The 25,574-nt window shown below is 41.0% G+C and overlaps 2 protein-coding genes across 4 annotated transcripts in view; both read right to left on the reverse strand.

Annotated features, from left to right (window-relative positions):
• Positions 1–2,914: 2,914 nt before the first annotated feature.
• ptpra (protein tyrosine phosphatase receptor type A) lies at positions 2,915–25,568 on the reverse strand. Of its 3 annotated transcripts, XM_080424399.1 has the most exons (17): positions 25,554–25,568; positions 25,215–25,305; positions 24,561–24,637; positions 24,414–24,450; positions 24,147–24,244; positions 23,060–23,122; positions 22,520–22,639; positions 21,633–21,799; positions 19,744–19,879; positions 19,012–19,161; positions 16,722–16,815; positions 15,967–16,043; positions 14,799–14,933; positions 13,398–13,523; positions 12,540–12,691; positions 11,010–11,145; positions 2,915–7,729 (listed from the first exon to the last, which is right to left on the reverse strand). In XM_080424399.1, the coding sequence occupies exons 5-17, from the start codon at positions 24,207–24,209 to the stop codon at positions 7,655–7,657; spliced, it is 1,494 nt and encodes a 497-aa protein (XP_080280525.1). In that variant the 5' UTR covers positions 24,210–24,244; positions 24,414–24,450; positions 24,561–24,637; positions 25,215–25,305; positions 25,554–25,568; the 3' UTR covers positions 2,915–7,654. The 3 variants fall into 3 exon arrangements, 2 of the variants coding, with proteins under 2 accessions (XP_080280525.1, XP_080280526.1); XR_013932937.1 differs by lacking the exons at positions 25,215–25,305; positions 25,554–25,568 and having other exon boundaries at positions 2,915–6,142; positions 6,206–7,729; positions 24,561–24,631; XM_080424400.1 differs by lacking the exon at positions 23,060–23,122.
• The window catches only part of LOC308081927 (uncharacterized protein), a gene marked incomplete at its 3' end in the record, with an annotated part of 24,405 nt that continues 23,054 nt past the window's right edge, over positions 24,224–25,574 (reverse strand). The window contains exons 9-11 of the mRNA XM_080423543.1: positions 25,215–25,295; positions 24,561–24,637; positions 24,224–24,244 (exon numbers count right to left, since the gene is read on the reverse strand). Coding sequence (XP_080279669.1) covers positions 24,224–24,244; positions 24,561–24,637; positions 25,215–25,295 — 179 coding nt within the window. The remainder of the gene's footprint in view (positions 24,245–24,560; positions 24,638–25,214; positions 25,296–25,574) is intronic.

Here is a 25,574-nt window from a genome sequence, read left to right on the forward strand (position 1 = left end):
ACCTACTTTTACTTCTACTCCACTACATCTCAGAGCCCAATATTATACTTTTACCCCACTACAATTATTTGAAAACTTGAATTATAGTCACTTTGTACTTGTAGATTTTGATTATTATTACAAAACACACATTAACCACTTCAGCAGTCAGCACTATATACATTTCGGCCATTTGAAAATAGCCGATCTACAAGATGCGAGGCATTGTGCTATTTTCAAAATATTTTTACATTTGAAAACGTGTGAAATGGCCTGCACCCACACCGGGACATTCTGTATAATGAGTAGGCTACTTTTACTTTTGTACTTAAGTATATCATTGATACCAATACTTTTGTTCTTTTTCTAGAGGCTACATTTTTTACATATTTCTACGTTGCAGTATTGATACTTTTATTTATGTAAAGAAAACTTGAGTAGGCTACTTTTGACGCACGACGGTTACGCGCGCCGAAAATAGCAGACCTGCAAGCTCCCAACCTGAGCTGAGCTCGCTAGTGCTCGCCTAGCGAGCCCACACAGGTCTCCGCCAGGCCGGGTTGCCTACCCAAGCAAGCAGAGCCCGCAAACTTTGGAATCGGCCTGTTTTTTTTTAATGGATATTGATATGGATAATTGTATGGATAATTTTCAAAATAAAGTTTGGATCCCAAGGCTAGAATGCATTAGTAGGTCCTAAAGAAGCCTCATGTAAAATGTGGCGCTTTTATCCGCTTCTAACGATAATGTTAAAAAATAGGCTTAAGGTACTGGACTATCAAGAGTTATAGGCCAAAACATGAATCGGTCTGTTATAGCGCCACCATGAGGCCAATGTAGCCCTAGTAGGAATGTGCGTGCAAAGTTTCAAAGCATTTTGTGAAAAACGGGCCACTCCTACAAAGTTAGGAAACAAGACCAGGAGACCTGGTTCTGCCAGACCCAGACTTCACATGACGTGTCAGCCTGTGTCTATGCCCATGTATGGACGAAAGGGGGACAGACTTTTATGGCTGGGGCTGCCTAAGGACAAAGTGACCAAAACCTGTTTTTTGCCCATGTATGGAGAAAACAGGTACAAAACATGCCCATGTATGGATGAAAGGGGGACAGACTTTTATGGCTGGGGCCTAAGGACAAAGTGACCATGCCCATGTATGGAGAAAACAGGTACAAAGCCTCATGTAAGCCAGACCCCCTGGGTCCGGCAACCATTCTTAGTCAATGAGGATGGATGGAACATTACAAATCTGACAGATACAACTTGATCACATGACTATAGAGATCATGTGTACTGATTTGCATTAGGTTTGGACATGTTGGGCCCTAAAAGGGATGAGGCTGCGCACAAGGCCCTATGGGCCCTATCGTGCCGCCTTACCCCTCATCCCTAAACTTTTTTGCCATTTATTACTATTTTTAAAAACATTTAAATGGTTGAAATAGCCGATCTACAAGCTCACAACGTGTCGACGTAGATCAGCTAGTTGAACCATTTTATCATGTTTTTTTAAATGGTAAAATATGGATATTAAGTTTAGGGATAAGGGGTAAGGCGGCACGCAAGATAGGGCCCATAATCTGTAGGAGTAATATCAGAAAATGTGTTCGGCCTCCTATGATGCTATAACAGGCCAATGTGAAAAATGCACGGCAGAGGTTCTGCTCTGGCCTCCAGGGAGTGTGCTTGCAAAGTTTCACTAGTTTTGGACATACAAGATTTACACCTGACATCGATGATACGGTAACGGTAGTGAAGTAAATGTAGAAATGCATGACATTCATTTTATATGGCATCTTGTAGAGACTGGAAGGGGGCATATATATGTATAGCAGATGGCAGAAATCAATCAAAATAAATGCTGCACCTGCCCAAAAATGTCAACTAATGCCAAAAATGGACAATACTAGAATAGATGCATGCACTACAGCTCAGAATGAGTACACAATATGGTATACCGTATACTTTACAATATTTATTACAATACATGTGTCAATGTCACACAGCATGTCTTGTGAGTAGATCAGAACACCCCCCTCACAAAATTGCACGATTCTATCGTACAACTCAAAATCAGCCCAAAATATGGTGTACAATTATCTGTTAGTGTCACGGAACGTCTCATCAGCAAATATGAAATCACCCATCTGAAGCTCACCCCACCTCATCTCACCCCACCTTGCTCCACCCCATCTCAACACAACTCACCTGACTCTATCCCACCGCACCTTACCTCATCCCATCTGAACCTAACCCTACACCAAACCACTTTGGCAAAAATAGCTGATCTACAAGCTCAAAACGCACTCGGCTATTTTCGGCCAATGTTCCCCTCAGAATAGGGATGCTAGGGTTGAAGTGGTTAATGTAAAAAAAATTAAAGAAAAGTTCTTATCACACAAAGATTTTGATTACTACTAGCTTGTAGATCTGCTATTTTTGCTACTTTTGGGTGACACTGTAGTATGACGAGGTAGAACTAGAGTTTGCACACGCTACGTTTCGAGCACACTTGCTCTTCTTCAGACTTTAACCATTCACACTGAGCACTATAACTATAACGAGAAGTATTTCGTTCACCATTGTATTTTTTGTATAGTTGGTGTGAACTCTGCCATTCACTTGATTTAGAACTATGACTTAGAACTACATTTTTATAGTTCTTATACATTTTTATTGGCCCTTTAGTCTGAAGAAGAGCAAGTGTGCTCAAAACATCACTCAGCCCACTCTTTGTTCTATGTTCTGTTGTTTGAAGTTCAGCACCCGCCTTTAAATGGTATATGGATGTGCGCCTCTTTTGATCCTCGTATGACGGTGTTGGGCATCAGGGTCTAATTTATAAAGAAAAACATAAAAAGCAGAAATACAAGGTTTCTGCCCGACAGCAACAATATGCACACATGTACAGAAAAACAAACAAGGAGATTGAAATGATAAAATCTCAAGCACTTTATTAAGTTTGAACAGTATCTTGCTTAGAAAGGCCATTTGGCATTATATAATTATATATAATTTTATTATATATATAATTATATACACATATTTTCAAATGTTGAATAACAAAACACTAGAAACAAAAACGGATGCAAATTAAAAACAGGGTTTTCTTAAGACAATAGTAACCAAATTAAAAATGGCCAAAAGCAAAACATCTCTTAATACATTTCAGAATGGTCCCGATACAGTTCAATATACATCCTTAAAAAAAAGAGAGAGAGACAGAGAGAGAAGAAAATAAGAATAAGAAGCAAGGCAGCAGAAAAGGAATGAAATATAAATAACATTACATTATGTACAATAGGAAGTGGGGGTGCAGACCATTTCAAAACCTGGTCCAAGGGCAAAATACACAAGAAAGGGTGGGGGGGGGGTGATGAGGACAAAAGGGAGGTAAAAGTATAAACCCTAATTTATGCTCCGTCGCAAGACCTACAAGATTCTCGGTCATGACACCGTCGCTTGACAGAGCATAAATTAAGCTTAAGAGACATGAGGAACATAGTGTAGGAATAGAGTCAGAAAGAAAACGTTTACAGATTCACCAGGAGAAACAGACTGGGTGAACCTCGTAAAAATTAAAATCTTCCTCATTTCTGTATGTGGAAGAGATTTGTCTCAATTCACAGGGACATTCAATGCTCACCTTATGCTTTATAAAACAATAAAAACTCAGAAAACAATGGGTTTCAAACCGAGGCTCAGGTTGAACCTGGCTTCCTTTGTGATGAGTAAATATAATGCAACCATCTTGATGTCTTTAATTTATAATGAAACTGTGGGGAATTTTTTTAATGTATAAGGACCTTATAAGTCACCGTCACCAGTCTGATTTTAAGTGAAACCGAAAGGAATGAAGGAAGCCATGATATTCAGTTGGAACGGAAGTGCAAGGGGAAGTGAATGGGCATTAATGTGAAACTGAGTGGAACTATTATGCAGAAAAACTGTGCATAATGTGATGAGAGGGAATGGGAATGTTAATGGAATGGGTCCACTCCTTGCTTTTGGCCTACTTGGTACAGAGCGGAAAAGCTCTACATGAAATGGTTGGGAAAAGGAATACGAGCAGGATCAATGCATGGAACATTTTAAGTGATTACATTAACCATGTTAATAAGTGAAGGAAATAAAATGCAATTCTTTTTTTAAAACCCACCCGTGAGGCACTTTGCTTCGTTAACCTTTTAGAGCAAATGACACATCTCACGTTGGCACAGTGTCACATTTCTATTGGAATTACAGTCAAGATGACCTTTGCAAAACCAACCAGTCATTTAAAACAAACCAAACTGTTATTAATCCCCAAACGACTGTTGGAACAAGTATGAACCTCAAACCTCAAGCCGGATTTACAGTATACTTAGCTGCACGCCGATGTCGCACATGAAAAAGCCTATCTACAAGCTTTACAACGTATCGCACTGCGACACGTTGTGAACTCTGCTTTTTCCGGTGCATGACACAGCACACATTCAAGTATATCAAGGCCTTCACACCACCAACCTCTCCTCTATCTACCCCATGTGTAATCAAATTAATGAATAAATAAAAAGGACAACAAACTCACAGAAACCTATGGGCACTTGTGATGCTTTGGAATGACAGTCGACCTGAAATGACAATGGCAACGCAGCGACTGCAGACAGTTTCATTTAGCATTTAAGTGAAACATCGGTCACACAGAAAAATCCTCAGTGTTAATTTAACAAATCGAGCCCATTAGGAAGAGATGTGAAATAACCAAGAGATTATTTCCCACCAAGGCTGTGTCACCCGTCTGATCTCTTCTATCATTTGGTTCTATCACTTCAAGGAAAATTCATTTTTTGGTGCAAATAATGCGTGAGTATTCAAACGATCAATAACTTTCTGAACATTCAGGACTTTGATCACTGTGTGCATCATAAATTAAGATTGATTGTGCTCCTTCCTTTGACAACAGTAGGCCTGATTTTAGAATTAGTGGACAATGTGATGTAGGGTTTATCAAAAAAATGGAAATAAGGGAAATAAACATAATTCACTGTTGACACAGCAGAACCTGGATAATGTCAACCGAGTGACATTCTGCTGATCTTTATAAATCAATGAATCGCCACAACAGAGTGAGTAAAACACATGTGTGTAAAACCAAAATAGGATTTTTCTAATACAATATATAAATATATACTATGTGGACTTTAACTCATATTTCAGGGCTGATCAGGTGGGAGTCAAAACCATTTGAACTCTGGTCAACTGTGGACATGAATTCAAATTGAATTTGTAAATCGAGGACATTTCCAGCATCAGTCATTTCCTGAGGTGACGGAGTTCAAACAGCACCGACCACAAACCCGGCGATGAAGTGACATTAACGTATCTTTCATTACCATCACAGGGGGGCAATGGTGTCCGGGCGGGGGGGTGGGGTGGGGTGGGGGGTTGTTTAAAACACATGGAATTTCAAGCCTGAGTGTGTCATTGGACAGTTATTAATACAAAGTCACTGCAAATATTTTGTGGCACAGTTCCACAAATTAAAGTAACAACGTATCCATTTCTGAGGAATATGTAAGCAACAGCAATAAAAAATAAAAAATAAACATTCTTCGGTATCAGTGACGATCGTGATAGAAAAAAAAGGAATAATAAAGTTGTACAAATGTTGACAATACAGTGTTGTGGCGTGAGAGCAGTATTAACGCATGCTGATTCTCTAGCAACCCAAAAACAAAAGAAAAAAAGGAATACTGTTGTATTGAATGTCCGTAAACAGAAAAGGAAATATACTAGTATGCTCACTATGCTGAATAATGTGTGGCAAACTTGGGGAATTAACGGAGATATAAAAAAAGGTAGCTTATTTCACCTATACTTTTTCTTTTAGCATACCTACATACTTTTCCCATTCATATCAGAGAGTTGCCCATGAATAAGTAACGGTTAAGCCTGATTTATACTTTGTTGCACACCGGTGTCGCGTCCCTAAAAATAGCCCATCTACAAAGCTTATTGAGAGCTTGTAGATAGGCTTGTAGATAGATAGATATCAAATCTACAAGCTCACGTCGCATCACACCGTGAGCTTGTAGATAGGCTATTTTCGGCATGCCACACCGGCGCCTGATGAAGCATAAATTAACCACTAAAACCCCAGCATCCGTGTTGTGGGGAAAGCTTTCGCAGAAAATAGCCGATTGGCTATTTTCAGCGAAAGCTTTCCCCACAATAACAGAAAACAGAAAATACACTAGTATAGAGCCCTGAGGGACTCCGGTCAACCATATGGGGTTTAAGTGGTTAAGCGTTAGCTTTCGCTGTAAGTCTAAGTGTTAGTGCGTAAATGTCTCCGATTGGCTTCCAGAGTTAAAGGGCTTTGGCACTAAAGGGGAAAAAGGTGAAATAGTGACGTGAGAAGAGAACACACAGCATCACCTCTGGAAGCTGGCTGGGTGTCAGTGTGTTCATAGTTCCCTTGTTGGTGCCCTGAGAACGAGGGGGGGGGGGGGGTCATCCTGTGGGACCAGAGACTACATCAGTGGTTCTCAAACTTTTGTATTTATTTCAAGGACCCCCATAATATATGTGTATACTCTATATGAGTTACAGGCCTTTTAAGGGTCCATTTAGAAAGCCCTCAAGGAACCCTGAGGGTACTTTGAGAACCACTGGGCTACATCAATCACAGTGATACTGATTGCCAATCATCATGGCTCAGCCTCGAGCCCCTGGTTGTGGGAACTCTGCGGGGTCACAACTCTCTACAGGGCTCAGACTAAGTGTTCACAGAGGGCAGGTGACTCCTACTATGTTTTAAAAAAACAAAAAAAACTAGTTAAAAAATAAACTAAACAGTCTGCGTACTGTGTGTGTGTGTGTGTGTCTGGTGTTTGGGAGTGAGTGTCTAAGATTGAAAATAAAGCCTCATTCATACTTAGTTGGTGGCGAGTGCCACAAAAATAGCCGATCTACAAGCTCACAACGTACAGCGATGCAACATGTTGTGGCATGACACGGGCGTGCAACTAAGTACAAGTAAGGATTAAGTGAGCGATCCAGGTTGACTCCTGGGTTTTGCTACAGCGAGGATGTTGTAAAGTCCATATATTTTCCTAAGTCTCCGTCACTAAAATGTAACAAAAAAGTATAATAAAATAAAATAAACCCACCACAAAATAGCCCCAAATACCTTTCCCTCAACTCTGGACTTTTGACAATAGCCTCTAAAGCATTAGATTTATATTCATATATATTTATATTATATATATATATATATATATATATATATTGTAGATACCAATAAAATACATTACAAATGCCACCCTAAAATGCAGCCAAACTCAAAAATGTGTCTAAAAAAACAAAACAAAAAAGATGCAACACCGTAAGTATATACAGAGGCAGGGGAACCAAATGAGGGGGGGGGGGGGGCTGTATTAACACACATATTACAAAATATTCAAGAAGGCATCTCAGTTATTTTCTCTGTCCGACTGCACTTGGTGCTGTTGTTCACTGTCTGTCCCAGATTCCTGTTCCCTTTTCCTCTGGGCAGCTCATCACACGTCCAGCTTGTAACCACTTTTATATCCATCCGAGTGGGAATATGCAGTTGTGTGCATCATGTGTATGTTGGTTGAGTAGTGTGTTTATGACTTGTATATACGGACGTCCACCCGTGCCGGGTCCCTACTTGAAGTTGGCGTAATCGGAAAAGGCATCGATATACTCCTGGACCACTTTGTAGCAGAACTCGTACTGCTCCTGTGGGGTTGGAGGGGGGGGGGGGGGGGGGGTGGAAGAGACAGACACCATTTTGGTCAGTCAGAAATGTCAAATGAGATGATGCTTTCACTCAAAGACCAAAGCCCTACAGTAGGGTTGAGCAATTAACCAAAACCGACATTTAGAACCAATAACGACTTAATCAAATGATGGGGTAATTATCATGTTTCTTATACATCAACAAATCAACACAAAACAATTCTAATAGATTATTTATAATCGACTAAATCGATTGGTCAGGTGTCGCATTGTGAGCTTGTAGATATGCTGCTTTCACTTCTAATTAGTTTTACAAATAATTCACATTCATTAATCATAATTGAGACACAAGTTTGAAATAATCCTGATAATGATTTGAAGTCATATCGGCCAGCCCTAAACGAAATGTCATGTGTGATGCTTTCACTCAAAGACCAAGACCAGGTTCTAACAGTTTTCAATGTATTGAGTCTGCAGTCTCTGCACAAAGGTTACATTTGTACACAAAGGTTACATTTGTACACAAAGGTTACATTTGTACACAAACTCTGTTAGAGTGTACAAATGCAACCAAATGGACGTGTAGGGTCACACAGTTACAAATGGATAAATTAACACCGACTGCGAGTCAAACATCAGAGTAAACACACATCTCAGGGGAGGCTGCATCCTGCAACTAACAATGTATTATCATTGATTCATTTGTTGATTATGGTTTTCAATAATGTGTAATTAATTACAATTAATGTAAGATCAGTGGTTCTCAACCAGTGGTCCGGGGGGGTTCCAGGTGGTCCCCAGCTAAATGGTGGAAGAATTGGTAACCAAATGGATCCTTATAGATCTTTAACTCTTGAGAGCGTAAAATGAAACCAAATTGGTTTCATTTTACGCTCTCAGGAGTTAAATTATTGTTAAACATCTGCATTACTTAACATTGAGTGCCAAAAACGGTCCGGGTCGTTTTTCATAATCCAAACGAGGTGTGCCAAAAACGGTTATAGCCGTTTTTGGATTTTTTCTTTTTTTTTCTTTTCTTTTTTTTTCCTTCACAGCACCAGGAGATTTAGACTTTAATCCACTTCCTGGTTAACTTATGACTTCAAAAGCCTGTATCTCGGCTCCTGTGTACTTTTTTTTTTACTATGTATTTTTGACTATTTTCAACTGGCTGCAACTATGGAACGGATTACCGAATGTTTAAAAAAAAAAATCCCCCGATTGTACGAGACCTCTATGTGTGTAATGAGGGGATCACCGTGAGGACGGTGATCACTGAAAATATTTTGTGACTACTTGAAAAAGGTTCTAAAATGGTTAAAATCCAGGCACTGACTGTACCCTGTTTTTAAAAAACCCTGGCACTCAATGTGTTAATTTACAAGACGTCTACACAATTAGAGAATGTAGAAGAATTGTTATTTTTGATTAACGTTTGCCTGTAGTGTTATCTCTCCTATGGTACCAATATCAATGCAGCATGGAATTGTAGACAAAATCTTATCCAACGATAACAAAATATTCTGTCTTAGGTCTGAGGCTAAATCTCATCAAATGCTGGTCCGTGGCTCAAATGCAGAATGAAATAATGGACCTAGATATGAAAAGTGTTGAAAACCACTGATGTAGATTATAAAATAATAAATACAAATAAATAAATAAATTATGGTAAAAGCTCAAGTTATGAGAACCTAAACAGATCATATATTTACACAGCAGTCAAAAGATGCCAGTAGTAAATGTGAGCTAAAACGGCAACTCTCTTTTCCTCCCCACCAGAAGTGACATCTGTGCATCTGAAGACACCAGCGCCACACTGTGGCAAACCCAGGAAGTGATGTCAACAGCTAGTGATGTTAGCACAGGTATTAGAGCAGAGGTTCTCAACCTTTTCTGGATCAGGGCCCACTTGAAAATCTCAAAAGTGTTCGTGGCCAACCCATTTTGTTAACTCATTGAGTGCCCAAATTATTAATATCTATTTCTGGCCATTACGATTTTTATTTTTTCAAAGTAAAAAAAAAAGTGCTTAGGAAGCGAGATACAGCCTTTTTCAGTTATAAGTTAAACAAGGAGTGGATGGAGCTGCAAATCTTCAGATAATGATATCTTGTTTGTTTTTTTGTTTTTTTAATTTTTTTCAAAAACACGTGAAACCACCATAGCGCTAAAACACGTGAAACGTGAAACACGTTAATGGCACTCAATGAGTTAAGTGGTCAGATGGGTGGGCCACGTGCATTTTCAGATCAGTTTTTAGATTAATGTCATCATTAAAATCGTAGTGTTTTGCTAATTATTCAGGGGCCCACCATGCTCTCGCTGACCTTTTTTGGCGCTCGCCGACAAAACCCCCGATCTGATGCAAGATCACAGAGGTTTTGCTCGCTGTGTGTTAAAGGCTCTGCGAGAGGATCGGGCCGCGATCTGGCCGCTCAGCGATGCCTTCCCGAGCGTTTCTAAATATCTAGCACGTTTGATATTTGGCTTTGTCGCCGACTGGAAATCATACAGTATGAATGGGGTTGCAATCACTACCCGAGGAGATCTGTTCTACAGCCAATGAGAGCACAGTGCCAGCCAGCCAGGTGGCTAGTGGAGGACCACTGGACCTGACCGCCGCTCCTGCCTGCAACAAAATAAATCTTGCCATTTAGTCGTCCAGCGTCCAGTCCTGTATAAGCCTGCAATATCTCCATTGAGATCCAGAAACATTACAAAACAGAATGAGAGAGTGGCAGAGCGTGCGTGAGGGGGGGCTGTTTATTTGAGAGGAAGTGGCTGTTTATTTGAGAGGAATTGCACACAGAAAGAAATTGTTTATTTTGCGACGAGCACACACACGAGAGAGAGAGAGAAAAGAGAGAGCGAGAGAGCGCGCGAGAGAGAGAGAGAGAGAGAGAGAGAGACTCTTCTCCTCTGATTGAAGGTAGACATAATATTAATATCTTGCTAAGTAAATCATGACCACACATGGATATCTGGTTTATTGCAGGACGGTGCGTAGCCTATTTAAATACCGCCCGCGCCCGTAAGATTTGCGTTGGGACCTGCGGGTACCGCGGGATGTCGTTGCAGGGCTCTACTCTTGCCTGACGAGTCCTGTCCTGTGAAATATCTTGCAATGTGTGATCCCTTGTTGGCGATCAATCATATAGTGTGAAAACGATATTATGACAGAAAGAGACTTGTGTAGTGTGTGTAAGTGCATAACGATCTGATGACTCCCCGACGACTTTAAAAGTCGTACAGTGTGTAGCTGCCTTAATAGAATCCTCACCAGTGTCTGCACCATGTGGGGTCTCTGGAGTCTGAGGCTTTTGACCGTCTGGAACACGTCCAGGATGCCCTCTGCCTTCACCCTCTCCAGGACTGTACTCAAAGCACAGAATGTCCCCGTTCGCCCCGCTCCCGCACTGTAAATACACACGCAAACAAACCTCCTGTTATGCATATTCATATACACACTCAACATCTGTGGGCTCAATTGACCTGCATTTGAGTCTCCGCCGGTCATCAAATTATTGGCTTAGGAATAAGACAAAAACAAAAAAGTCTCTTTTGAATTCAAGGCTTCATGGGGTGTGTAATTGATAGAAAATAAGGCATTTTTGGGTTGAACTACTCATTTAAGGAAGGACACACAGCATACATCTGACACCCAAATACACAAAATGTCTGCAAATATCTACCAATAGCTAGCTGAACCCTAAAAACACATCAAGAATGCCTTGCATGGTATACGTCTTATTTATCAAAGGCACCTTTCCACATAGCAGAAGTCAATAATACCCATAGTAACACACACACACTGATCATAAGCAGTTAATAATACCCTTAGTAATGCACACACGGATCATAAGGGAGAGCGAGACCTTTTGTTAATCCCTGCTGGCTGCTCAGATGGTCATGATGAGCGCTTGGGGGGGAGCAGTTAGGGGTTAAGCGTCTTGCTCGGGGACCCATAGCCGGGGCACCAAGCCGGGAACCTTCTGTTTCCCAGATGGCCTCTACCCATTCAGCTATGGCCACTCAATGATATTGAGTGGGCACTCAATATCATAAAAGCCAGTTCATAAAAGCCAGTTCATGCTTTGAGAGTTGTCGACAGACGAGTCGCGAAACAAAAGTGACGTCAAAACGTCAAAACATGTGTCACGGAGGAGCTCCGGCGACGGTGTCGCGTACAGTACCTCTGGAAAAATGTAAGGTTGCAGACGCTTCATGAATGTTGCATACTGTGATTGGTTGGGAAGATGCATGAGACTACATACACTTCTTTGTTTACGTTCTTTTCTCACGTCAGCAAGACACAGAGAGTATGAATGCTCAAAACTTAGAATGTTGTGAGACACGTAAGTGCGACGTGTCGATCAACAATTGTCGTTCAAAGCATAAATTGGCCTTACGATTGTGTGATCTCATTCCCCCCAGATTTGGCACAAACATGGGGATGAATTAATCCTACTACTATGCCACCAAAATGTGGAATGCCCTGCCAACAGCCATCAGTAAGTGCGACTCCCTCCCTACCCTCCTTCAAGTCTTTTAGCATTCCAAAAGAAATGATCCCCCACTGTTTTCCTGTAAATATACTTTTATTGCTCCTAGTATTGATGATTTCTTGTATAGTATTGTATGTATTTTTATGTCTTGATGAATTGAATACATTGGACCACAATGGGAACAAGCCCTCAGGGCTTTTTGTGTTATCCTTTTAGCATCAATGTATAACTGTACCTCTGTGCTTTTTGCAAACTGTTAATAAAGTATTCAATCAATCAATCAATCAATCGATGTGAGGGTTTACCTGCAGTGTACAGTGATGGGGTGGTTGCCAGACTGCTGCTGTTGCTTCTGCACCGCGGCGATGATGTTGATCATGCCTTTACCATCGGCAGGGATGCCCACCTCTGGCCAGCCGTGAAAATGGAACTGACGCACCTGCCGGGCCTTGTTCTCCTGGACACATGCATTATGGGAAGAGATCAGGAACAAACCTCAAAGTTCATGAGAATAATACAGAGTTAAAAGAAGCAAGTCCCTTTTTTGCTGTTCTTAATGTTTGCAAGCAGCAAGCACTGAAGAGAGATGTTACACCCTAAAGATCCTTACAGACGAGAGCATTTATTTCATGCAATTATTTGAAACTGCTTTTTATGTCATGAGACATCCACACAGAATGCGAATATTACATGGTAACATAATGTTTTTTTTTTTAAAGCGAGTAAAAGCATCACACTGTATGAATGAGGCATCACCAAATTAATAGTTTCTATGTGAAATATTTGCAGACTACATTTTCTTATCATTTATTTGTAACAGTCCCAGGTGTGTAATGACCATAATGTCCAAAACGGTTCTCCCAGAGAGAGAAAGGTAACAGTAGGTCTCAAGGGAGGCACAGAAGGAGACTCAGTAGACAATAACTCCTGGCTGTACCGTATAACCATGACAGAATGGAATGTAGTCACAAGACAAAGTGTCCACAGTGGACAAAGGATTTTTGTGTGTGCAGTTTAAAATCATCCCGGGCAAGGCCAGGTGAGAATGATCCGAATGTAATGTTTTACCATAACAATGAGAAAGAATTAGCTGTAAAGCCATTTTAACGTGTCGTTTATTGATTGTCATTGCACGGTAAAACAGGCATGTCAGTAATACTTACCCTGTTGTTCGTGACTAGGAGGTCTCGCACCGTGTAGCTCTCACTTTCCTCTTCTCTCTTGAGCTCGATGGAAATGTCCCCGTAAACCATAACTCCATCACTGGGCCAGTACTGGGCACACTTCTCCTGCAGCACGAAACAAACAACACAACACAGTGAGGGAAAAATACATGCAGAGAGATAAAAGACACGCTTTAGATTTTACAGGTCAAAAACAAACCTGTGCCACAGAATCAAAACATTTCTAACATTCCAGGGAGTGGCCTGTACATGTTTGCAAGCCGAGATTAGTTCACACTTGCTTCCTCTACTTGTAACAAAACAGTCTTAGGCAGAAATTTAAGTGCCAGGAAATACAAGAACAAAACAAAACTGACACTGAAGCTATCATATCCTCTTGTAAATAATTGCTTTCTCCACTTCCTATTCCAATAATTAAAAATGATTCAGTGGCGTGGCAATGGAGCATTAACAGTGACAAAATGACAGCACTCTCCTCATCCCTGTTCCCTGGCAACAGTGAGCATACTGTATTTATATACTTTATATTATATAGACACACAAACATTTAGCTTAATTACAGGTGCTTGCACTTCGGTATTGGAAAAGTATTAGAATCATATTCTAATTCATGTGTGCGATTGCACTTGAATGTACTTTAGCAAAACATTCGGAAATTACAATCCTATTCTGACGATACCGGCATCACATATTCGCTCTTCCTTTCCTTCTTGTAGTCTCGCGTAGCCAGACGACCAAATATCTCTGCCTACCATCTGGTGACATCTAAATTCTAAGTAGTAGCTAGAAGTGGGTGGAAACAATTTGGACAGAACCAATTCCTAACGTTTTTAGGCCAATCCTTCATATTGAAAAAAAAAACCTGGGGGTCCCTGAAATTAAAAGGGTTGAGAATCATTGATCTAATGCCTTCAGCAGACTCGTTTATTTTACACATGTAGCAGCTGAATGCTGTGGTTGAAAAGGTTCGCACGTTCAAACTTACCGCAACTTTAATACTGTATTAGCAGGTTTGTTAACAGTATAGGTAGTACAGTCAAAGGTTATGCTAAAGCTAAAAGGATAACAAAAGAAGCCCCAGGGGGCTTGTTTCCATTGTGGTCCATTGTACTACAATTTTAATACTCTGCGTAATGACGAGGTCATGTGCAGAAAATAGCAATTATATATATATATATATATATATATATATATATATATATATATATATATATATATATATATATATATATATATATTAAAGCAGTGGCTGTAGGTTTGTGTCAATATCAGTTTCCTCTGCTGTTCTATCAACTAAATAGAATTTTGATTTCCTAAGACTTATCGGTAGATGCCGGAGATCTGCGATTGTCTGCCTACGCAAGACCATCCTTCTCGTACCTGTCCCCTCTCCTCCAACTCAGTGAGGCTGACTATGGAGCAGCTTCTCCACTCCCAGATCATTCTCCAGAAGTCTTCTATGGTGTGCTGCAGGGGACCCTGGCTGGCCATGTACGAGTCCTTCTGACGGTAACCCTGCCATGGGGATGAGAGCCGTGCTGGTTACCTCACAGTTACAACGTCAATGAAAAAAAAGGTTGGGGGCAGAGCATTCACACATCGTGCCCCCCAATTGTTAGAGAGGCCGACTCTTTGGCCATTTTTTAATCTAGACTTAAAACTCTCATCATCTTTTTTCCCTTGCATTACGGTTCCCCCACCTCTTCTTTCCTTGTGGTTTTAATATACTGTGTTTTTTGTGATTTGTATATTTATTTACAGTTTGTGCACTGCCTACTACTGATTGCCCCACTACTGATTGTTTGATCATACCTGCAGGTACATTTACACAGTGTATTATCTGCTTATCGTGTTTTGCGTTGTATGATTTGTTGTGAAGCGTACAGAGACCCCTTGGGGTGATGCTGCACTATAAATAAATAAAAACTGAAACTGAACTGAGGGGAGAGAGGGATTGTGGGAGATGTTGAATAGGTGGTGGGACAGAGAAAGTAGGGTTGCAACAGTTAATCAAACTAATAGATTATAAAAAAAAGAGAATCAATAGTCGATCTTTAATTAAATAATTGATTAATAATCAATCCCTATTTTGGGCACGGCGGCAAAAACATGTTGAATAGTTTGGGGATAATAGCAGATCTACAAGCTTGTGATGCGTTCTGTAGATAGATAGTTTCACAATTTTTGCAAAACAACGTTGTGCGACGAAGTATAAAATAACCCTCAAGTGGTTAATTAAAAACCTGTAAATAAAAATGTAATAAAATCGATTATTCGATTAATCGAAAAAGTTAGATAAAATAATCACTAAGATGATAATGGATAGTTGCAGTTCTAGGTGAAAGCGCCAGAACAAGACAAGGTTTGGCCAAGCAAACTGCAATGTGCTATAAATATTGTTTCTGTCAGACAGAAACCTTGTATCTCCATATTTTCTATTGTTTTCGTAGTGTAGTGATCCACTATTTTTATAACAAATTAAAAAAAAAACTGTTTTGGACAGGTTTCCACCCGACAACAACGACATACGAGGCTGCTTTTCACTCACATCAATGAAGGAGGCGTTGACGTAGTCTGTGTTCTCCTCTCCACGTTTGACTGGAATGATCACTCTGTTGAACTCATCTACAGGGACACAGAAACAAGCGCAAAGCAGTGTTAATTTTGTTGACTGAAACTGAAACTATGACGAAAATAAATATACTGACAATTTCGTAGATGGACTAGATGTTAGGGAGGACTAGTAAACAAGAGATCAGAGTCATTTTATGCCTCAGAAAATAGCCAATCTACAAGGTTGTAGATCGGCTATTTTCGGTACACAGCCAAGTATAAATTAGGCATTATTATGATGCCATCATGGCCTGCCAACATAAACTTTAGTCGACTAAATCAACTTTAGATTTAGTCGACTAAAACCTTATGATATTTAGTCAACTAAAATTAGACTAAAACTAAAACATTTCAGATGACTAAAACTACATGGAATTTTATTGAAAAGACTACTAGTTTTTAAAACTTTGATGTAAAAATTAACACTACGTGTGCATTATTATAGTTAACTAAAACTAACGACACAACCAAAACTAGAATTGACAAAAGGATTTAGCTAACTGAAATAAAAATGAAAAGGAGGCTTACAAAAAAACAATAACTAACTGAAACCGTATTGTGCGTTTCCAAAACTAAACTAAAGTCATAGAGAAAATGTTGCAAAATTATAATAACCTTGACACACATGTGTGGCGAGCACGTGCACACACACACACACACACACACACACACACACACACTCTAACTCACATGGGATGATTTGCAGGACTCTGTTCTTCTTCATGTTAGCAGGCAGGTTGCCCGTTCTCATCTTGTCATTCTGGATCTTGATGGATGTCAGTTTCTAGAAGGGATGACACATGAAAAATGGACAACATTCTTTAGGGGATTATATAATATGTTAGTCAAGCCACATACTGATAGATAGATAGATACTTTATTTGTCCTTGCGGAAATTCATTTTGTGCCAAGCAGTCATCAGGATACAAAAAAATCACAAACACATAACACAATTACAAAATACATACAAGCTAGACAAGGCCACCAGTCATGGTTCAAGAGGCATCACATTACATTTTATGCACAGAACTGAGATGGGGCCCGTTTGTTCAGGAGTCCTATACTTATAGGGACAAATGATCTTGAAGCCCTAGCCTGCAACATTGGCACTGTGTACCGTCGTCCTGATGGTAAAAGGTGGTATTGACTGTATAACGGGTGCGTTCTATCCCTAGCAATAGCTCTCCCCTTCCTAAGCACCCGGGTCTCATACATTGCTGCCATACTCTCATGTCGTACCCCAGCTATCTTGCTGGATACATTGATGATTTTATGGAGTTTGTTCTTATTAACCAATGATAATGAGCCATACCAGGAAACAAAACAGAAAGTCAGTGCACTCTCCACGAAGGATCGATGGAAGAGTACCATTACACTTTTTTCCACGTCATACTGTCTCAGTCTGCGCATAAAATGCAGCCTCTGCTGACCTTTCTTATAGATGGCATCAGTGTTGGAATTCCATGTCAGCTTGGAATCAATTGTTGTACCCAAATACTTGTATTCCTCAACAGTCGCCACCCCATCCCCATCAATAACTATTTGCTGGTGTGCATCATGAGCACTAGTCCTAAAATCAAATATAACCTCCTTAGTTTTCTTAATATTCAATTGAAGGAAGTTACTCTTGCACCAACCAGCAAACTCATCCATTGTTCTTCGGTAGCCTATCTCATCGTTCTCAATCATACTGTACGTATGAACCTGGGATCCCAGGCTTGCTTTCACACACACACACACACACACACACACACACACACACACACACACACACACACACACACACACACACACACACACACACACACACACACACACACACACACACACACACACACACACACACACACACACACACACACACACAGTAGCCTACATGAATGACATTAATCACATCGTCATGAATGGAATACGTTTGAATATTGATTTAACCCATTACCGAGCAGTGCACACACACACACACTTTGTGAAATAGTAGCCCACATGAATGACATTAATCACATCGTCATGAATGGAATACGTTTGAATATTAATTTAACCCATTACCGAGCAGTGCGCATTCGAGTTACACTAAAATAAAGCAATCATGTGTTCCCCGTTAGTTACAGGCTGCCGTGACACCACGTTAATGAGAGATAGCCTGGCAAGTGGAAAGGCAGTCATAATCTGAAAGTTTATGGAGTGATTGATGAATGAATGTGTAAACATTAATGGATGAAGGCTGGTATGTGCTGGGATCGTTAGATCTCCTGCTGAGGTCCAGGTGGCCCAAGCCCAGAGCGTGAAGATAACCTGCACTGGGCACAGGTTTGGAGCGTCGGGTTTTTATCCTTAACCCAGGTTGCACATAACTCCAGAGGACGTAGCTACTGTATATACGTTTGGAGACCTCACTGTCCATGAAAACATTACAGTGGCGCCGGTCCCGACTCCCGAAAATGCTCTCACGTAAGTGCTCGTATAGCCTAGGTCTGAGCCAGATCTGCAATCTTATCTGAATGACTAAAGCACTTGTTTAAATTAGTAAATGATTGAGCACCTAACTTGTAACATTGCAAATAGGCTATGTTAGATTGCTTCCATCGCTTGACTTTAATTGCTTATCATTGTCACTTGGAAATAAAATAGGCGTGCATGTCCATGTATACCTTTATAAAATGTTATATTTCCACAGGGATTATTTATTAGTGTGTTAGATATACATTTTGGGGTGGATACATGTGTCCAGATACCTGTCAAATTGTTAGACAATGCTGCACCGCATGTCTACGATGGAACAAACTGGTGTAGACAAAGCCTACACGTCCTCAGACCAGACGTGAGATCTGAGGGGGCCGTACGCTCAAGTTAAAGTCACAATAGAATGATAAATCCCGAAAAGTCACAGTGATCTCGGCGTACGCCCGTTTTTTGGTCTGCGCAAACTTGATAAATGAGGGCCACTGTACATATAACAGAAGCTCCATGTTGCCGTGCTCACCTTGAACTCTGTCTCCATGCCCCCACAGCTGGCCCCAGGCGACGGCGCGTAGAGTTTAGCCAGATGGGACTCCAGAGAGGTCACCTCCAGCTCTGTGTCTCCATAAAGGTAATGTTCTAACAACGCCTGGAAGATGAACACATACTGCATCTGTGGGAGACAGACAGACAGACAGACAGACAGACAGACAGACAGGCAGACAGAGGGCGGAAGAGAAGTGAGACAATTTGACAACTGCATCTCCATCATAGGGCTGTCAATCAAACATTTGCCTCTATTACGATTAATATATATATTTTAATAATTAGTTAATTAATAGTGAAAATAGCCGAACTTTGGCTTACTTCTCGATTTGAGCAGGATTAAGTCGGTTATTGGTTCTAAGCGTCGGTTACGATATATTTTCGGTTAACTGCCCAGCCCTACTCCATCATTTTACAGTGCACTGGGAAGATGCTGAACAGATGCTAGGTTCATTCACCTGGTATCCTATAGTTTCAATGTACAGATTATTATTTCTATAGTAGATTGTTAGACTGATGCTAGGTTCTTGGTTTACCTGGGATCCTAGTTTCTTGAGACACTACACTGTCTCTCTGCATTCTATGTGATTACCTTGCTTATTGTAAGTCGCTCAGGATAAGAGCGTCTGCGAAATGCCTCAATTGTAACTGTAATTGTAAGAAGTCTACTGTTTTGCGTGAGGCTTGATGTGTTCAATGCTGGACGTACGTCGGTCTGGACCATTTGACAGCGCTGGGCTCGGATCCGGGTGACGAAGCCGAAGACGTCCACCTTCCTCTCCGAGTTCATCATGTCCAACATGGCGTCAATGACGATGAAGGTCCCTGTCCGGCCCACACCCGCGCTGACACAGAGCAAGCACACGACACAAGACAATGAGTTTAGCAGGGTTTGTTTCACAGGCATGCAGAGACCAGAAACACACGCACACAAACTCCCACACAAATAAAACAACTACTGCCATGCAAAGAGATAGGAGGTAAACATACTAATGCACCATTTCACAAACAATGGGTCAGAACCAGGACTGGAATTTCATCTTTTTCAGTTTTGGCTTTGTAAATGTTTTGAGGGCACAAAGGCCAAATGCCAGGACAGCAAGGCCATCAAATAAAACAATGATATTAAGTCCACTGAAATAATTAATTGAATTTAAGGGTTAAGAATGAATTTGTATCCGTGGTCCTGGGTTCGATTCCCACCGGGGACGCTATGGGCACTGGGGGCGTGTTCTCTCCTCCACGTCATCAGTGCCCATACCCTAGGTGGCGTTGGCGAAAGGGCCTTTCTGTGTGGAGTTTGTATGTTCTCCCCGTGTCCCTTAGGGTAGGTACCCTCACAAAAACATGCAGTAATCCTGGTCTCTATACTGCCTCCCCCTGGTCAGCCAGGGCGCCTGATGGAGGGAAAGGATCTGGTTGGAATAACGTGTTCCTTCCACACGCTACGTCTTACCAGGGAAACTCCCCCGTCGGGTGATAAAAAGCGGCTTGCTAGCTCCTCATGCACTGAAGGAAGCATGAGCTCAGTTCGGGGCTCTTCCAAGGCTGGCAGAGGGAGAGTAGCGCCCAGGATTACAAGCTTAGGCAATTGGCACTGGGTGAAAAATGGGTTACAAAAATTGTGGGATAAAAAATAGCTTAAAAAATAAAATAAAATGAATGAATTTGTATTAAATACGTAGTATGACTATCAGTGAAATCAGAGTCACTGGGCTGGTTTGAAGATGGGGATGGAGACTCAGGAAAATAATTCAGAATCTCAACAAAAGACCAAGTTTTTACTAGATGTATAGTAAAAACCCAATGAGATTTAACTGTAATTCTGTACTCTGTCTGATGACCTTATGTCCTGTAACTGTTGGCCCAACAGCGTGTGCATGATTAGTGCATGTGAGTGTATGTTATGTTTGTCACGTAAGCGATGTCTCACAACAAGTCACATAGACTGTCTGAGTTGCCTTTGCACCTGGCAGATGACCTTAGATTTAACTATTTTTGATCATCCTTTTGGGTCTCCCTTTTTGTCACCTTTTCAGCAATCTATGCTCTTCTAAGGGCCTACTCCGACCAAAAGCGGTTCACGTCCTGTTCTACAGAAGCAGGATGTAGTCTGAAGACTACGGGAAAGAGAAAGAGGAGAAAACGGTGAAGTATGGACGGGGCATCAATGCCACTGTGGCCTCAGGGCATATCATTTTTTGAAGGGCAGAAGGCCAAACTGAGGGGCAACGGTGGCCATGACCTTCACGAAATTCCTGCCCTGGTCGGGACCAATTTTTGGGTCGTGGACCAATTTTTATGGGTCTTGAGTATATCCTACAAATAGAATATTTTTTTCAAAATCTTCAAATATTCATATAAAGTCAAACATTTTTAAAAAGAATTTCAGAATTTCAGAATCTACAAGCTCATAAGGCGCCACATCACGACGCACTATGATCTTGTAGATTCGCTATTTTCACTTAAAAAAAATACGCTTAAGTTGTTCATTCATAATGTATTACAGTTAATTTTGGGTCCCAGGTAAGACACCAAATGCATCTTTTGGGTCTGGAACTAAAAAGGTTTGGGAACCTCCAGTACTATAATGCATACCTGCAGTGGACCACAATGGCGCCTGCATACGTGGGGTTGTAGGTCTTGACCTTCTTGAGGAACTTGAGCATGCCGATGGGGGTGAACGGTACACCGAAGTCCGGCCAGCTGGTGAAGTGGAACTGGGTCACCAGCCGCTGGGGTTTCTTCCCAGAAACATCACCCACCTGCACAGCCCGCCACACAACCACAGTTAGGGTTAGGGTTTCCAACCGTCCATTGAAATAAGGAATCGTCCCTTATTTGGAAACTAAAAGACGTGTCCCGTATTGAACTGATAAGGGACACACTTTGTTCCTTATTATCCTCACGTTCAAAAAGGTGACTGTAGCTGAAAAGTGACACTTTTGCATGTCTGAATGCAAGTGGAACCAGAAAATGGCCGCCACTGCTATGCCCTATAATAACTTTGCCTAATTCTCTGTTAAGAAGTGTAGTTCCTAAAAGTTTACACCAGGGGTGGGCAACCATGTCTTTAAGATCCATCTTGCTGGGTTTTTAGGTTGATCGCTGAGCAATTTGAAAAAACAAAAATAATTGTTAAGACCGTCCGCTGTCCAATCATATCAGATGAGCAATACCACGCAAATTGTCATAGGAATGACCCTGGCAGCATATCACTGGTGCAGGTGTGTAAACGGTTTTGTACTAGGCTACTACAGTAATACTTTTAAAACCACAGCTTACAATTCACAATTTACAATTACAATTTAGGCATTTAGCAGATGCTCTTATGCAGAGCGGTTTTGAAAAATAAATAAAATATATTTTAATAAAAAAATAGGGATACATTTCTAATCGATTATCTTACCAAATGATCGATTGTATTTTATAATATATTCAATCAATTAGTTCAATTAACTGTTGCAGCCCTAATAGAGTGGTACCTGTTGGATGCAGAACTTGCGGATGGTGTAGTCCACTAAAACCATCATGTCCTCTACTGATACTCGGATGTTCCCATAGGTCCAACAGCCCTGGTCCGGCCAGTACTGAGCACACTTACACTGACACACAAAGACAAAGACAGAAAGACAACCAGTTAGCACTAGTGCAGTGGTTTTCAAACTTTTTCTGGTTCAGGGCCCACTTGAAAATCTTGCAGGCATTCATTCACGGCCTACCCATCTGACCACAATGGCAGCCGTGTTCAACAATTTTCAACCCATCTTCACATAATTGGTCCTCACTAATGTCATTATAAAACGGTACAATTTTTTTCTACTCAAGTCTGTGTCTCATAGGAGAGCTGTGGACACTTCAGAAACCCGCCTACCAGTGACATCATCGTTAGGCAGGTTTCTTTTTCAAACAAGATTTTACATTTTTTATTTAGATTTCTATTAATGCTAGAACAATGGCTTTCATTATAGCAAGCTAACTTTCCAGGGATAGAAAGCCTGCAGTTTCTATTAGCTTGGATTCACCATTGATGATGTCACTGGTAGGCGGGATTCTGAACTGTCCACAGCCCTCCTCTGAGACACACACTGAGAAGACAAAAATGGTACCATATTATCATGAGTATTAGTGAGGACAAATATATGAAGATGATTGAAAATGGGTGAACTCGTCCTTTATGTGGTCAGATGGGTGGGCCACGAGTATTTTCAGAGCATGTTTATTTTAACTAATGTAGTATAATTTAAGTTCCACTTTATCAGTATCACAATGACAACACATTTTTCAAGGTTTTAAAGAAGAAACTTCCTGATCAATTTCTTTTACATTCATATTTTATGTTATTTTATCATTACAATCTTAGTTCTTTGTCAATCATTCGGGGGCCGACTTGCACTATCCTCACGGTAACTGAGGAACGCACCGCCGCAAGTGTATGTCACAAGACAGAATGGGAACAGTGTGGCGCATACATGGTATGGTAGTACATTTTTATACTCTCAGAGTTCAATTAGGAGTAAATTAGGAACTAATAAAAAATCCCATTGTTCTGATGTAGGTTAAGTATATGAATAATATAGTGTGGGGGGGAAAAAAAACCTAAGTCTTGAAATGAAATACACAGAAGACATAGGCTATTTTTAGCCACACTATTATTGATCTGCTCATATTAGAACAATGGGATTAGGCTACGGTTCCCTTTAAGACATGGTCACGGTCTGTGTGAATGAAACATCTTGTACCATGCAGACATTTAATTATTATGTTTTACCGTGTGGCTCTGCAGGAGTCTAGCCATCTATGTAATGTATACTATACAGTGTATAGGGCTGTCAGCCTGTGTATCTGGAGATAATGTCACAAACTAATTTCTTTTCATTTTCTCTCACTTTATAATGGCAGTCAAAGGGTCTCTGTTCGAGCTGAAAACGTGCCAAATTTCGAGTCATACGTCATCGATATAGTATGTTACCAAGAGACATAATACAGACAGATGACCGACGACCATAGGCAGGCCACATGAAGTCTGAGTTCCACAATGGAGCTACGCCATTCCCATGTGGATCCCGAAATCCACATGACTGTGTTTTTGTGTTATTTCTGGATCGCTACCTCTTTCCTTTCTTTCAGATTTGTCACCATGACGATGGTGGCCGTGTTCTGCTCCCAGATCATTCTCCAGAAGTCATTTACTGTTTCCTCCTTTGGCCCTGAGAGACAGACACAGAGAGACAGGGAGAGCCGGGAACAAAGAGAGGATGATCCAAAAGATGAAATAGTTAGCCAGTACCTATGATGGTCACAGAATCGTTTTAGTAAAGATACTGTTAACATTTGGCCTCTTTCTCTCTCTCATTATCATATATTTTTTTCTTTTACCTTGAGCTGCAATAAATTTATTCTTCTCTTGGTAACCCTATACAAAGAAAAAAGAAAAAAAAATATTAAGGCATTTAGAGGCTGTTTAAATGGGGATTCAAACAGCTATATGCGTGGGAGAAAACGCAGTATAATCATCATACTGACATTTATAAAGGAGGCGTTGATAAAATCAGAGTCGGGGACGCCCTCCAAAGACGAGAGATGCACCCTGGAGTGATCGTCTGAAAGGAAGAGTGGAACAGATGGAGGGAGGAAGAGGAGGGTGACAAAAGTTCAAAACCTCAATGTCAAAATCACATTCACTGTATTTACAACCCTAAAGGTTAACCACTTATATGGCGGACCGGACTGACGGACTCCCACAGGGCAGGACTAGTGACGTTTGTGTTTTTGCTATCTACAGAAAATGGCAGATCTACAAGCTCGCAACGCGTTGCGAGCTTGTAGACTTCGTTAGACTTGCAGACTTCGTGCCACGCTACGAGCTTGTACATCTGATATTTTTGATCATTTTCGGAAAAATTGACATTTTTTTTTGAATAATTTAGAATTTCTATTAACATAAATCTTCTCTTCTGGGGGGCCCCTGCACAAAACCTTTTCAGATGGGGGTCCGCAGCCAGATACATTTGGGGGTCCTTGACACTAAAACCACTGCTTTGAGGGGGTCCGAATGAGACTGGGAAGACCTGGTTCCTAACATGGCCACGGCCAGAGGGTCAGCGCTACAAGCTTTTGGCGTTGTGTCAGCATGAGTCAGTGTCATGCTGCCTGGGACCTGTGTGACTGGCCACTCACATGGGAGGATGTTCACATATCTGTTCTTCTCCTTGTTCTCCTCCTTGGAGGCTGCGTCACACGACGCCTGGATGGGGCACACTGGTAACGCCTGGACAGGACAGAACAATGCAAGGTACACCGCGTCAGTCTCAATTTGATTTGGTTCAACTTGATTTGTTTACGTGACAAACTGTGACATTCCGTGACAAATGTAACTGGGGTGACCATGACTCTGTGTGTGTGTGTGTGTGTGTGTGTGTGTGTGTGTGTGTGTGTGTGTGTGTGTGTGTGTGTGTGTGTGTGTGTGTGTGTGTGTGTGTGTGTGTGTGTGTGTGTGTGTGTGTGTGTGTGTCATACGTTGAACTCCTCCCTGAAGAG

The sequence above is a fragment of the Gymnoscopelus braueri genome (genome assembly GCF_963280865.1).
Source record: "Gymnoscopelus braueri genome assembly, chromosome: 3".
Classification (NCBI taxonomy): Eukaryota; Metazoa; Chordata; class Actinopteri; order Myctophiformes; family Myctophidae; genus Gymnoscopelus; species Gymnoscopelus braueri.